Genomic DNA, 15,359 nt, shown 5'->3' on the forward strand with positions numbered 1-15,359 from the left:
AACAACTTGGATTTGAAATGTTTATAATAATGCACAATGAACTGGCCTAACTCCTAATTCCTTACACTGGAGGGGAAGAGGGATTACTGCTGGCACTGTGACAGTCTACAGTTTCTACAAGTACGTTTGGCATGTAACACAGTTGCACTTAAAGTAGAGTAGAAAAGCACTATCTAAGAACCAGTTCAGTTATGCGAGCTGCAGCATGCTGGCAGCACTGGTTCTACTGGTCAGTTTGACCTTGAGTAGGCTGGACCAGTGAAACTCCTCTTCCTGTCAGTTCATATTTAATTGTTTCTCTACGTGATAAAAAAAAAAGCTGCTGTGACACAGAAAGAAATCTGTCAGCACGACTCTTTGGACTTAAACTGTAAGAAATAAATGTGCAAAATTACAGAAAACGTTCTGAGAGCTCAGACGACTGTCCAGTTTTTGTTTTTAATAACTGTAGTTTTTAAAAACAAAACTGTAGTTTTTAAAAGCCTGAAATTTTGATATTAGAAAGCGAAAAATAGACATTTTTCTGTCCTTGAATTGTTTATTGCTTACTGACTGTGTGTAGTGTGAACGGCCATAAGGGAGGAAAAGGTGTCAAACATATAAAAACTAGTGAGCAGCAGATCAAAGAAGAAGTGTGAACGGCTTCAGGCACATTCAGACCTGTGAGACTCACACTGAGCCTCTGTGCTTCCTGCGCCTCTGCCATTCAAACACTTTGCTGACTGTGGAATATTCAACACTCAACTATAAATTTAGGCTTTTTCAATGAAGCAATTTTTACTCAGTGTTTTCATAAAAGCCTTATTTTTATGGATTCACTGCTACAGCGGAGAACACACATGAGGTTTAAGACCTGTGGCTGAAAATAAAAACGGGCATCACTGCATCAGTTCTGCACTCACCAACATCATTTCATGTTGTCACTCATTTCTTCACTGTTTCCCGACGCGATGCTTTTAAACCCGACTCCCCGTCTCTCTGTGGACCTGGCCTGTACCACTACATTATCTGTCCTCAGAACTTTGCCCCCTTCCTTCTTTCACATAATGGTATGATCCCAGACTGTCTTTGCATGTGATTGGCCGCATGGTTTGCCCATCATAATAAAGTCCCACCCCTGCCCGCAGGGCTCTCAGCAGGGCTCCCACATACCAAGGAGTCGTTCATAATTGACAGATGAAATTATCTCGGTGGCCAGATGTGGCCCTCGGGCCTAAGTTTGACACCCCTGGTCTACATTTAATAGAAGGAGAAGCTCTAAAAGCCTCCACACCCACTCATTACCTGGAACAACTCCCTTTTTGAGAAATCTTTACCTCAGAGCTTCACTTAGTTTTTTGCGCCTGTGTGTTCTAGAAGGAGATGGAAGACTTGTTCATTATGGGATGGATCAGTCCAAATTTGATGTGTTAATAATGAAGAAATCCTATTAAGTTTCACTAATTTGCAACTGCAGCTATGGCGTAACAAGCTTTTATGTAAGACTCTACGATAATAAACTGTAGTAACTCCATATTGCCTTTGTGAGCTGGAACGACCAGCCGCACATTTTGAGCCTCGCTCCTCTCAGTTATCCTTTGAATATGATCAGTGTGGATTCTCGTGGATTAAAGGAGGAATGAAAGCTGTCCGAGCAGCATGTGGGAGAGCACAAAAAGGGGAAAATAGCTTTTACCATCTTTGAAACCATGGTACTCTAATGGAGTAGTAGTGTTACTATGAAAGAACTAAAACATGCCAAGGTATATGTACTGGTTATGCGTTCACTATTATAATGGCGCTCAATTCAATGGCATTTTTAGGGTTTAATCTGAGGTCACGTGTGTTGCTCAGATATAAATGCTTTCCACTGATACTCATAAAACATCCCCGCAGTAATGTGAAGAGCAGGCTGACAGGCTGCGGTCCGAGCAGCAGCCTAAATGTCAAAGTTTGTTCAGTTTGTGTAGTTCAACAGTTTCTCCTCCTCATTCTTTCTCTTTCAGCTTCCAGCGTTGATCTACTTTCCAATAGCTTCAGTATGACTCACGAAGCATATCTAAACACTCAGCAGTTGTTGGAGAGCGGTGTGACATCGCTGCTCCGTCCTTCAGCGTCTTCGCTCTCCTCCACGGGCTTCGCTGGCCCCTCCTCCTGTCGGGTCTCCGCCGAGCGAGCGGAGGAGACTCACCGCTCGTTCCCCGACGGAGGTTCACAACCAGGGTCACTGCTTAAAGCAGTCAGTGATCAGGAGGACTGTACTTTAAAATCGTTTTTGCTTTTTGGGGTTTTCTGCAGCACGTCATCTTAAAGTTTCGGTTTTAACAGTGTCGTTAAAATGGGACACAGGAGCCCCCCTGCAGGAGAGGAGGTAAGGATATCTGCATTTGACTGCAGTGCTTCAAGCAGACGTTTATGAAACCTTGCTCCAGCGCTATGCGCATCATTCAGCAGAGCCTCAAAGTCATGCATGGGGCATGAAAGTGCTGAAAGTAAAGTTTACCTTTGACAGATTATGACTGACATCTCAGGCGAGCCTTTTCACCAGAAAGTGAGCAGCTGGGTTTTTCTGTACTCTTTTCATTGTTCTGTCATCATAGTGACTTTACAGGCAGCTGCTGTGACGGATAATCCCGCAGATGAAGATGGATCTTCCCTCTCAGTTCGTCCTAAACACTCTGCTGGTGCTGATTATTGTTCCTCTTGCCACTTGTGGCTTCTGCCCCCGACTTTGCTCCTGCCCTCAGCCCACCGAGCTCCACTGCACCTTCCGCTCCCTTCTCACCATCCCAGCAGCTATACCCAAACACGTGAAACACATGAACCTGGGGTCAGTCGCTCTGGCATCCGTAGCATTGATTTAGCATGGTTATTAAACTGTCAGTGACTGGATTAAACACTTAATGCAGTGAAATGCTTTATGTAAACACCGAGGCTTAGGAAGTGTTCTGCATGAGTTGGTTTCATGTCTGTTATCCTCTCCACTCTGGTTTTGTTATTTAAGGTTCAACAAAATTAATAACATCACTGACAAATCACTGATGGGCCTGAGGAAGCTGGAGATGCTCATGCTTCATGGGAATGACTTTCACCAGCTACCTGATGGAGCGTTCACGGAGCTCAGTTCACTTCAGGTGCAATGACCCAAATCAATAAATGGTGGCAGGGGGATTGTTGTTTGAGCAAAACAGTGAATTTTAATGATGAATCCATATTAGTCTGAGCCTTTCATAAACTCTCATATGGTATCTCACATACACATATGATTATGAGTGTATACATTAAGCCTATATCTCCCAAAATGCTCGGTTTTAATACAATAATAACTATTTTACTAATGTGCAAAAGAGTCAGCACATATTACTGATTAATTCAACACGAGCACTTAAATGAGATTGTGTAAATCTCTTGGATTTATCCACACAGTCTAGTTTTAGGAATAAAAAAGCAAAAGATATCTGAACCTGGGCCAAACTGAATCGAAATTTACAAAAGACATCCAACTTTAATAATCATTTTATCTGCTGGACAAATTCCTGATTCTTCCTAAGAATTTGTAAGATATGAAGTAAAAATTGTGTAATTTTAAATCCCAAATTTCTCCCTGAAATGTTAATGAAACAAAGCACTGACATACAAACTGTATGATGTACATGTGCCTTGATGCTGAACCTTGATGCCTGGTTCATGTATGTCTCAATGCATCAGAAACTAGAAGTACTCTAATATGATGAGCAATAGAGACTTTCTCTGTTCTTCCTGCTCACTGATGTAGATGCTGAAGATGAGCTACAACAAACTGAAGGAGATCAGCAGGCACGCTCTCCACGGTCTGTGGTCTGTGGCCAGGTTACACCTGGATCACAACCAGCTGGAGTACATCCATCCAGACGCCTTCCAGGGCCTCACTTCTCTCTGGCTGCTGCAGCTGGAGGGCAACCAGCTTCAGCAGCTGCACCCAGACACCTTCACCACCTTCACTGTGAAAAGCCATTTTCATGTCTCAACTCTGAGGCACCTCTACCTGTCAGACAATGATCTGGTGACACTGCCTTCCAGGCTGGTAGGGACCATGCCCCAGTTGGAGAGCCTGTACCTCCATAGAAACCCTTGGATCTGTGACTGCAGCATGAGGCGGCTCCATGACTGGAATAAAAAGTTTCCAGGTGGTATTTTTAATATGTACGCTGCAATTATGTTTAGAGCTTTCTTTTTGTGATGGTTAAAGTAAACTAAGACTCAAAATGCATAAAATATTCAAAGAGACGTGATGATCTGATTTTATAACGCTCATGCTCTGTTCTTTGCCCAGGAGTTGTAAAATGTAAAAAGGATAGGACCCTTCCTAGTGGCCAGCTGTGTCCCATGTGCTCGTCTCCCAGACACCTCCAGAGAAAGGACCTCTTTGATGTGGAGAACCTGGTCTGCAGAAGCCCCGTCATCACCTTTCCTCACAGGATGTCCACACCTAAGGATGTTGAGAGTGAGGTTTTGACCACAGAGGATTTTATAGAACCATTTGGAAATCTCTCGTTTGGCCTATCTGATGAACATGGGAATGAGCTGGATCTGATGTGTAATATTAGCAAGTCTAATGAGCTTACCAAGATCAGCTGGCAGCAGAGCAGTCAGCCTCAGCTGACCAACATCACAGTGGCGGTAGATCTGGATTGTCCAGTTAATAGAGAAAAATATGAAAAACTGTGGCGGCTCATAGCATACTACAGCAGTGTGCCAGCACATTTACAAAGGGAAATTATTCTAAGCAAAGACCTTCATCAAACCCATATGTACAGACAGGACTCTGAGAAAGATGCCCTGTACTACACAGGTCTCAAAGTTAATATAACAGCCCAACCACCATGGCTGCTGCAAACATCTGTGAACCTTCAGCTGAACCGGCTTCAGTCGTCAGCCAGGATGGCAAAATTGACTATGAGCACAGAGCTCTCAGAGATGGTGGAGACGGAGGAGGTGCAAAGACAGAAGAGGTCATGGGTCACGATTGAGTCAACAAACACCAGTCATAAAGTCTTCAGTGCTATCCTAGGAAAGCAAACTCGAATGAACTGCAACGTGCACAGTTCAGGTCAACCAGTTATTCGCTGGATGCTGCCAGATGGCTCCAAAGTGGAGGCACCGTACTCAAGTCCAAGCAACAGACTGTCTGTGTCCCGCGGTGGAACGTTGATTATTAAGGCTGTCCGCCCCACAGACGCAGGAAGTTACTACTGTATCGCCAGGGCTCACGAAGACTTTGCTGTCTTGCCGTTCTATCTGACAGTGCAGGAATCCTCCAGCCCTCCCCCGAGGGACGAAACATCAATCAAACCTAGTGAGGTATTTGTAGGCAAACCTATTTCCCTGCATTGCACTGCATCTGCCTCCCCCGATGCTGAAATTAACTGGATTCTGCCAAACAGCAGCATCGTGAGTTTCCAAGCCAACTCATCCAGAGCTTTAGTCTATTCCAATGGCACTCTACATATTCCACAGTCCAAGTTATTAGACAGTGGTTATTATAAATGCGTTGCCATGAATCAACATGGTGTGGATACACTGGCCACAAAACTCGCTGTTATCAGGCACAACTTCAGGAAGTTTCCAGCAACACCTCAGTCAGCTTCAGGAGTCAACACTCAAATTAAAATCCCCACAGAAGACACAGAAGAAGCATCAGGGGACACTGAAGGCACTCAGGGTGGGGCTCCAGTGAGCCACCTGGAGCCTTTGAGAAGGAGAACTCCAGGAGGTGTGGTCCCGAGCAGGAGGGGCATTCACCCGTCCAGGCACTTCTGGCGGAAGCCCCCAGTGCTTCAGCAACCAAGAGGATCGCGTGTTGTAGACAGGAAGAATCCTACTGACAACACAAGGAGGATTAATATATCGAAAGGTAAAATAGATCCACAGAAATGGGCTCATATTTTGGCCAAGATTAGAGATAGAAAGGCTCAAAATACTGTGACACCAATCCCAACTCAGCACACAACAGAGAGGAAAGCTGCAGAGGGGACAACGCAGTCAAATGAAGCTACTAAAGGATCAGCAGGCAGTGTGACTGAGCAGGCACGGCAGGATTTTTTCAGGACGCTGCACACTCCTGTACACAATCCACTGTTCAAAACTGATAAACAAAATGTACAAGACCAGGCCACACAACGTGCGACATCTAACAGCAACATTATAGACAACGCACACAGCATACAGGCTACAACAGCACAGACATCCAACGATACGGTCTTAGACCTACACACAAGTTCAAACAGTGTGTTTTCCCCACAGGCCACATCTGTTCCACTGTATGCTGTCACGTTCTGGCAGTCGCTCACAAACACAGATGTTAATGAGGATAAAACAGCTGATTGGTCCAAGGAATCACAGAGACATGTCAATACAGATAGACTAAAGGTTATTGCCAGTTCGAGGAATGATAACGAACCCTTTTTGAAAAGGATCCTTTCAGTAAATCCAAACAAATCAACGAAAAGCAAAGAAGAAAAATATCCTAGTGAGCCTGTCATAAAATCTGATGATTTGCAGTCTGTAGCAAGGGCATCTCCAACAACTGGCTCTGAAGGCTCTGAATCCCCTCCACGCCTCCAACAACATAATTCCAGGCGAAGGAATGGGAGTCAGAGGAGGAGGCCAAACAGAAGGAAACAAAAGCTTGTGAAATCTGTCCCGTCTATGGCCATCACACCTGCCAAAGCTGTCCCAGCAACTGTCAAGACCACTCCCTCCACACTGCTAAAAATAGCTTCCTCAGAAGTTACAGCAACCAATCACAGTACCACTGTTCCATTCACTGGCAGCCAAGAAGCGTCATCAGGAAAACTGAGTCATAAAGAAAGCACAGCCTCCAGGCACGACCACGAGGCAGCCACTAAACCCTCCTCCCCACCAGCTTCTCTCCTCCAAACAAAGGACAGCCATCTGCCATTATTAAAAAGCACGTTAGCGGCACCATCGCTTCCAGCAACTTTTCCAGAAGTGGGTGATACAAAGACAACCTCTCAAGCAGCCTTTGGAGTTTCAGACTGTCCACTAGAGCACTTCAGTGCACCAACACCAGCCACTTTGCAGAGGCTTATAAACACGCCTGCTCCACCTATTAGGCTTCCTGAGGAGACACAAAGGTCAAGTGTTATGGGTGACCTTGGACCTCTGCCAAGCTCTGACAGCTTGTTGGTGGGTTTTTACGCCACCAACACTTTACAACTGCAACGCAATGGGGAGGAGAGCCAACTGGGCCAGCAGTACACAACTAATGAAGGGATGCTGTTGAATGAGAGTGGGGAGGGGTTTTTGGCACCGCTGTCCCCATCCTCCACGTCTTTGATCGACCAAGTAATCAAGACAACCTCTGGGTACACTCCCAGTGACTTGACTGTGACACCAAGCACACTTTCCAAGGATTATTTGGAGACAGCTCTGGGTGTTACACAGACTTCTGCAGTACCTGAAAATTCACATTATACTTCTAGTCAAAGTAAACCCTCAAAGGTAGCTCAGAATCTTAAAGAAGCTCTAAATGAAAATGTTTTTCCTTCTACTGCTAGTACCTTTAAAGCAAAACCTACCTCTCCTGCCACTCCGAGGCTTGATCCTATAATGCGTGTCAAAGTGACAGTGGATACCACACTTCCCAAAATATCTTCCACAGAAGCCAAGATGGACTCTTCACTGAGGACCAGCATGCAGGAGACTCCCTGGATCAGAGTCGGCCATAATGAAGACCAACAAATAAACCCCATCATTAACATATCAGAGCCACGGAAAGAATTAGACCTCCAGCCCACAACCCAGTCGGCAGACCACAAACCAACTAGCACACGTCTGACTGGCAGACAGATCGTCTTACAGTTGGTCACCTCTGCTCCGACTGCTACAGTCCAAACGAATCCGCATAGAGGGACACTGTTAACAAGTACTCACAATGTGTCCAGGAAGCACCAGGTACCTACACAAGGATCTGTTCCAAGAGGAAAGCCAAGGATAACTAAGACTCATTTCCAGACGTTCACTGTTAAAGCTGAAACAGATTCTCAACTTCCCTGTGAGACCGAAGGTGACCCAAAGCCCTTCCTGTCATGGACCAAAGCTCTTAGTGGTATGTATGACTCAACCTCATTCATTCTTTTTTCCATACATTTTCAGAGCCATCATACTTCTGTCTGCTGAAACATGGCTATGAAAACAGAAAACATATCATTTATTTATTCAAATGGAAACATCCAAAAATATTTTGATGTTGTGAAATGTTAACCAGAGCAAAATGTAACTACCTGCAGACTTATATAAATATAGCTTGCAAAGATGTTTTATTGGAAATATTGGCACATAGTATATCAAATAGCAGATTATCAGCAACATTTGCAAGCATATCAGTATGTTCAGACAGTCCTTATTACTGTAGATGTGTTTCCATATAACCTCCATGACTGACGATGCTATGATGTAGATGATGCACTTGTAAGATTATGGTTATAGTCTTGAATTTTGTAACATTTTTATAATCTATGTTACTTACTTACTTTATTATGATATGAGTTTTTAAAAGGGCCTTTAGCCTGCTCATAATTAAAAGTAACTATTTTGCTCTTATATGGTACGGGTTTTTTTTCCACGGTTGGCAATCACACTAAAATATTTGCATTTTTCAGTAAGTCCTCTCATTTATTGTATTTTTGTACACTATGTAAATGTGACATCAATTTCTCTTGCGCTAAATATTTTATACTCTCAATTATTTTCATCTTAAATTTTATTCTGTGTTTGAGAAAAGACTGTGCATTTTGTGTCTGTCCACTTTTGCAGGGGCGAATATTCCTCAGAACACCAGGGTCCAGAGGTTTGAGGTCCACCAAAATGGTACATTAATCATCAGGAGCACACAGCTCACAGACGGAGGCCAATACCTGTGCACAGCGCAGAACCAGTACGGCACGGACACGATGCTGGTCAACCTTGTGGTCTTGTCTCAGCCTCCGCGGGTCCTGCATCCTCAGCACAGAGAAATGACTGTGCATCTAGGTGACAAAGTCAGTGTGGAATGCAAAGTGGAAGGGCATCCTGCGCCCCGGGTCACATGGGTACTCCCTAACTACGTCCATGTAGCTGCTGGTTCCGTTTCTGTTCCATCTCAGCAGCACGTAGTTGTTGGAAATAACGGGATCCTCCGGATCAGCCAGGCCCGCTATACAGACAGAGGGATTTATAAGTGCATTGGCAGCAGTGCAGCTGGAACTGACTCTGTTTCAGTACGTCTTCATGTCCGAGCATTGCCACCCGTGATTCAGCAGTCACATCATGAGACTGCCACCATTTCAGAAGGCAGCCCTGCCTACATCCACTGCACTGCTACAGGTTCCCCTCCATCTGTTATTCGCTGGTTTACACCTGATGGTGCACAGCTCACTGCATCCCTAGACACTGGACAGAACCTAATTGTTTTCCCCAATGGGACTCTCTACATACAGCGTGTGGGCAAAAGAGATGCTGGGAGATACGAGTGCTCAGCCAGTAACACAGTGGCATCCAGCAGGAGAACTGTGATCCTGAACATAAGGAAGAATCTGTCCTCTGCCAAGGCCAGTATCACCTTATCATCACCCCAAAGAACAGATGTCATCTATGGGAGTAGTTTGTTACTAAACTGTGTGGCAACAGGACAGCCAGAGCCCCGAATCATCTGGAGGACACCTTCTAAGAAGCTAGTAGATGCTCAGTACAGGTGAAACGTAAATCTTGTAATGAAACAAAATGCTCATACTAAGTGTTGTCATTAGAAATCATTCAAAGCATCTTAATTATTAATCATATGCATCAACTTTGGTTGTTTGTTTCTTGCAGTTTTGACAGGAGAATCAAAGTGTTTCCCAATGGCAGCATTAGCCTTCATCCAGTGACTGACAAGGACAGTGGCGATTACTTATGTGTGGCTCGTAACAAGATGGGCGACGACCACGTGCTGTTGCGGGTACACGTGCTGAGCAGACCAGCCAAGATCGAACAGAAGCAGCAAAGATCCAGTCAGGAGGTTTTGTACGGTGGGGACCTGACGGTGGACTGTGTGGCTTCTGGCCTCCCCAACCCGGAGATCAGCTGGGTTCTGCCGGATGGCACCATGGTTAACCCAGTCAAACAGAGCGATGGTGTCTTTGAGGGGCGCAGTCGCAGGTACGAGCTGTTTTAACTTCTACAAAGTGCTCCCGGTGTCTAACACAGGGGGAAAACACCTTCACCAGCCAGTATTTGTGCTGTGTGATCCAAGTTCTTCTGTGTAGATGAAAGTTTAACCATTTTTAACCCTGGAGAACCCATGGGGTCAGATCTGACCCCATGGGTTCTCCAGGGTTAATGAAGTTCTATTCTATGGTGATGCTTTGTTTATCAGAAGGATCTGTGAGTGTGGGAACCTAGTCACTAGAGAAATGACTGAACATCCATCTTCCTTTAACTGTTTCATGAACTTCTGGGCATTATTACAGAAAACCGAGCTAACCTTCTTTCTGTCTCTGTACTTTCCCTTTTGCTGCAAGAACTCGACTTAACTGTAACTTAAACAATTCTGCCACCATGTGGTCAAGAGCAGCTACAGAGCACGTAAATGAATTATTTAAAAGTACAATATTGCTCCAATAAATTGTATCCTTTTAAACAAAAATGACTAAAAACATAGCTTTGCTAGTTTGCCTTATGAAAAGTCTGCAACTACCCCATAAATATGTTGAAAGGTGTCTTACGTCATTGGTCTCATTTCATTAAAACTAGACTCCCTTGGAAACGATTAGTCGAGTCTCTAGTGCACCATACCACCTTAAGTTTAATGACTCTTCTATTAAGCATTGGTAAAATATGTATTTCTTTTTGACATATTTTGGCTTAAACAAAACATAAAAGATTCACAAAGCATCAAAACTAGAAGTGGCTTTGAAAAATCGATTTCCCAATTCAAACCGATTTTAATTTGAATAATGCGATAAATCGATTCATTACCCTGAATCAATTTTTAAATATAAATGTATTTTGCCAGAAATGCCAGAGTCTCCGCTCAAAGCTCACTAAACTATTTCAACAACCACCAAAAAGCTAAAACAGCAAACGAGAGCAGGTAAACAGATTCCACACAAAGATATAAACACAGAGCGTGGATCGTTCACCCGACCGCACGTAAACAGGCACGCCGTCGGTGCTGAAGGCCGACGTCTCACAGATTCTGATGCTGCAGGTTTTGTCTCTCTCCATCCAAAATTCACTGAACCAGCAGCAAAAGAAGATCCAAACTAATCTTCATGTTTGATAAACATCGTTAATTCTCTCTGACTTTGGCTGTTTTGCTTCCACCACAACATAATCACACTTCCTGCACAGCTCTTTCTCTCACAGTGAACTTCAAGAACAGTTTACCATCCTAGAGAAATCCTAGAGTATTTAAAAGTAGAATGGGAGGCAGAGCCTTCAGTTTTCAGGCCCCTCTTCTGTGGAACCAGCTTCCAGTTTGGATTCAGGGGACAGACACTATCTCTACTTTCAAGATCAGGCTTCAAACTTTCCTTTTTGCTAAAGCATATAGTTAGGGCTGGACCAGGTGACCCTGAATCCTCCCTTAGTTATGCTGCAATAGACGTAGGCTGCCGGGGGATTCCCATGATGCATTGGGAGTTTCTACTCCACTCACTATGTGTTAACAGACCTCTCTGCATTGAATCATACCTGTTATTAATCTCTGTCTCTCTTCCACAGCATGTCTTTATCCTGTCTTCCTTCTCTCACCCCAACCAATCACAGCAGGAGGTTTCTTCCTGTTAAAAGGGAGTTTTTCCTTCCCACTGTGGCCAAAGTGCTGCTCATAGGGGGTCATATGATTGTTGGGTTTTTCTCTGTATCTATTATTGTACAATCTACTGTACAATATAAAGCACCTTGAGGCGACTGTTGATGTCATTTGGCGCTATAGAAATTAACTGAAATGTAATTAAATTAACAGATTTCAGTCAGACTGAAACATCAGGTGTAATCACTAGTTATTTTTCCTTTGGTAAGAAAAGAACTTCATGTGACATGAATATGTGAAGTTTAAATTTAAATAATGTAATTATATATGTTGTATTAATTTAATACATTCTCTTCGTTGCCAACCAATGAATCCAGTCATGAAAGTGTAACAGTGAGTAACCATTTCTTATCCTTCTCTTCTGGAACTACATGTAGGTATGTGGTGTTTGACAATGGGACACTTTACTTCAACAATGTTCGCATGCCAGAACAAGGTGACTACACATGTTACGCGGAAAACCAGCATAGCAAAGATGAGATGAAGGTCAGAGTCAAGATCAAAGCTGCACCCTCCCCACCGAAAATTCAAAATAAAGACCCACAGACTGTCAGCGTTTTCTATGGCAACGAAGCTACTCTGAGATGTAATGCCAAAGGTGAACCAGTGCCAGTCATCACATGGCTATCCCCTTTAAACAAAGTGATTTCCCCCGCATTAGACAAATACCAGGTTCTGGATGATGGGACATTGGTAGTTCAAAAGATCCAAGGTTTTGATAAAGGTAACTACACATGCATAGCTAGAAACAATGCAGGACAGGACCGTGAAGTTACCAGACTCGAAGTCTTGATAACACCTCCAGTGATCAGTGGGTTAAGAGGAACTTTGAATGCTATCAAAGTAACCGCAGTTCAGAATCAGCAAAAGCTGCTGCACTGCAATGTACATGGAAACCCCAGCCCTCGAATCACTTGGCTTCTGCCAGGAAATTTGACCCTTTCTGCGCCATATTACAGCAATAGAGTGGTAGTTCACCAGAATGGTACCTTGGAAATCCATTCACCCAAGGAGACAGACTCGGGGCAGCTGGTTTGTATTGCTCGTAATGAAGGAGGAGAGGTCAGGTTGGTGGTCAACTTGGATGTGAAGACAGTTGATGAGGGGCCACAAATTAGAGCTCCCAAAGCAAATGTTCAGTCACTGAGTGTAGGCAATGCTGTGGCTTTGAATTGCTCCTTTGAGGGCTCAATACTACTGCCTGTCACCTGGATCCTGCCCAGCGGTACACCTTTGCGTAGTGGTGCTCGGTTCTCCAAGTTTTTCCACCAGCCTGACGGCTTGCTGATCATCAGCAACCCCTCTATGGCTGAGGCTGGTATGTACCGCTGTCTGATACATAATTCAAGGGGGCTTGTGGAGCATACTGTTACACTGTCCCCAGGAAAAAAACCAGAGATCAACAGCAGATATAATTCCCCTGTCAGTGTCATGAATGGGGAAAACCTTTGGCTTCACTGTCAAACCACTGGTGAAGCACTCAGACTAGCATGGACTCTGCCCAGTGGAGTCGTCCTCAGCAGACCACAGAGAGCTGGGCGATACACCATACAGCCCAATGGAACCCTTGCCATTCAACAAGTGTCAGTCCATGATCGGGGTCCCTACGTTTGCCGAGCTAGTAATGAATATGGCAGCTCCTTGCTCTCCATTTTGGTAAATGTAATAGCATACCCACCTCAAATTACTAACGGCCCTCCCTCTGTGACTTATGCTAAACGTGGAGTTGCTGTTCAGTTAAACTGTGTAGCAACTGGCATCCCTAAAGTTGAGGTAGCATGGGAAACACCTGACAAAATTCGTCTGGCTGCCAATGCAAAGCCAAAGCTCTTTGAAAACAAGTACCTCCTTCCGCAAGGTTCCCTCATCATCCAGAATCCAACACAAAGAGATGCTGGCATCTACCGATGCACAGCCAGAAATGCCATTGGCTTGGACTCTAAAGCTACAGTTCTCAACGTGTTCTAAAATGTCACCGTTCCTCTTCGTCTGTTGCTGCCCAAACAACTGCCTGATTAAAAGGAAGCGTTTAATCACCACATGTAGTAATAACTTCAGTTATAATGATGAGTTGATTAAAACCTGCAGTGATGCTTTGAGTGTTTGCTCTTTAGAGGCCGTTAGTTGAAGACACCGTGTGCCAGTTTACAGTTTTCTCCATTTTGCAAACCTCCCATTTCAAGCATGTAGGAAATATATGCAGTTTTTTTTTTATAGAGGACCAATTCACAACAACGATTTGCTCAGGCCACTTTACATTGTGAGGTAATTAGCCTACACAACTGGAAAGAGAAAGCAAAAGTAATTGTCTTGTGCTGGCACTTCACACTATCAAGCAGAATAGCTGTGTTCACCTGCTATGTGCAAGACAAATACTGTAATAAAGATAGACTTAAATAATATAGAACATCGTTGTTTCGAGTGACTCAGGGACGTGGAGCGTGCATGCCAGCATGCAAAACACAAAATGACTTTTTTATTCAGTAAAGAAGTGAAGATGATGTTGATTCGTTTTAGTATAAGATGCTTATCTTATCAAGGATGTGCAATGCTTTAATTTATTTTTCTAAACTTTTGTAATATAATTGTTAATTGGAAATCTACATTTGTATTCATCGGTCAAAGTAAATATGTGGACAGCGATTTTGTTTTGCTGGCTTGTGATTACCTCAGCTGCTTATGATGCTGCCGGGGTGCGATGTGCAGGTTATGACAGATGGATCACGCCTAACCACAATCGTCTACATGAGACTGGTGCTAAATGAACAACATTGGAATAATTAGCATTTACGCCAATGACTGCCAAACTGTTCAGCATGTTAAAATGTAGCCTGGCGGGACAAAGCTGTGCAAAGAGTTACTCTGCAGACCCGGCCTTAAATTATCCGGCTTTGGCTCTATCAGCTCCACTCAAAGTTAATCACGCCAAAACATTTTATCCTTTGGCTGATCTCCAGTTGATCAGTGAGCATATATTCCCAGCTGTATGTGTACCTTTTCTTCAGTGGAACAGTTATTTCTGACAAGGACAGATGATGTCAGCCTGTAAAGAATTGCTAAACAGCTCATTTAATTGTGAAATACTTTTGAACTTAATAAAATTGACTGAGAATATATGTAATTTTGTTGTTGTTGTATTTTTATTTAAAGAAGCTGAAACTGCTGGTATCCTGTGCTTTTCATAATAAAGGCCCAACCTGAATATTTCCATGTTTTTGTACCTTGGTGCAGATTTTTCAATAACTCACAGCAACGTGGAGCATCTTTGAATCTGCTTCTGCAGAGTGCTGACACTGTACTACGTTCTCATATGTAAATAATTTGTGTCTGTCAGACTGTGATGCGTAGCAGTTTTCCTTATTTGAATATAAAATTCCTCCACATTTCCACTAAGCTCAGACTCAAAAACAAAACCTTTATTTCTGCTGAGGTTGGAAAGGGAACAAATTGAAAAAGTGATGACTCAAGAATGTTTGCCACTCTGCTAAAATGACACCATAACTGAGAAAAATGTTTGTAGTATTTTCTTGGAAATATAACTTTC

General features: G+C 43.6%; 1 protein-coding gene across 1 annotated transcript; it reads left to right on the top strand.

Moving 5' to 3' along the window:
* The first annotated feature begins 1,848 nt into the window (after positions 1–1,848).
* mxra5a (matrix-remodelling associated 5a) lies at positions 1,849–15,017 on the top strand. Its single transcript, XM_040014850.1, has 8 exons — positions 1,849–2,350; positions 2,580–2,809; positions 2,984–3,113; positions 3,755–4,145; positions 4,292–8,089; positions 8,797–9,712; positions 9,832–10,158; positions 12,193–15,017. Exons 2-8 carry the CDS (start codon positions 2,619–2,621, stop codon positions 13,781–13,783), a joined length of 7,344 nt encoding a protein of 2,447 aa, XP_039870784.1. The 5' UTR covers positions 1,849–2,350; positions 2,580–2,618; the 3' UTR covers positions 13,784–15,017.
* Positions 15,018–15,359: the final 342 nt, after the last annotated feature.

Source organism: Simochromis diagramma, unplaced genomic scaffold (genome assembly GCF_900408965.1).
Source record: "Simochromis diagramma unplaced genomic scaffold, fSimDia1.1 OVJJ01000165.1, whole genome shotgun sequence".
NCBI classification, from domain to species: Eukaryota; Metazoa; Chordata; class Actinopteri; order Cichliformes; family Cichlidae; genus Simochromis; species Simochromis diagramma.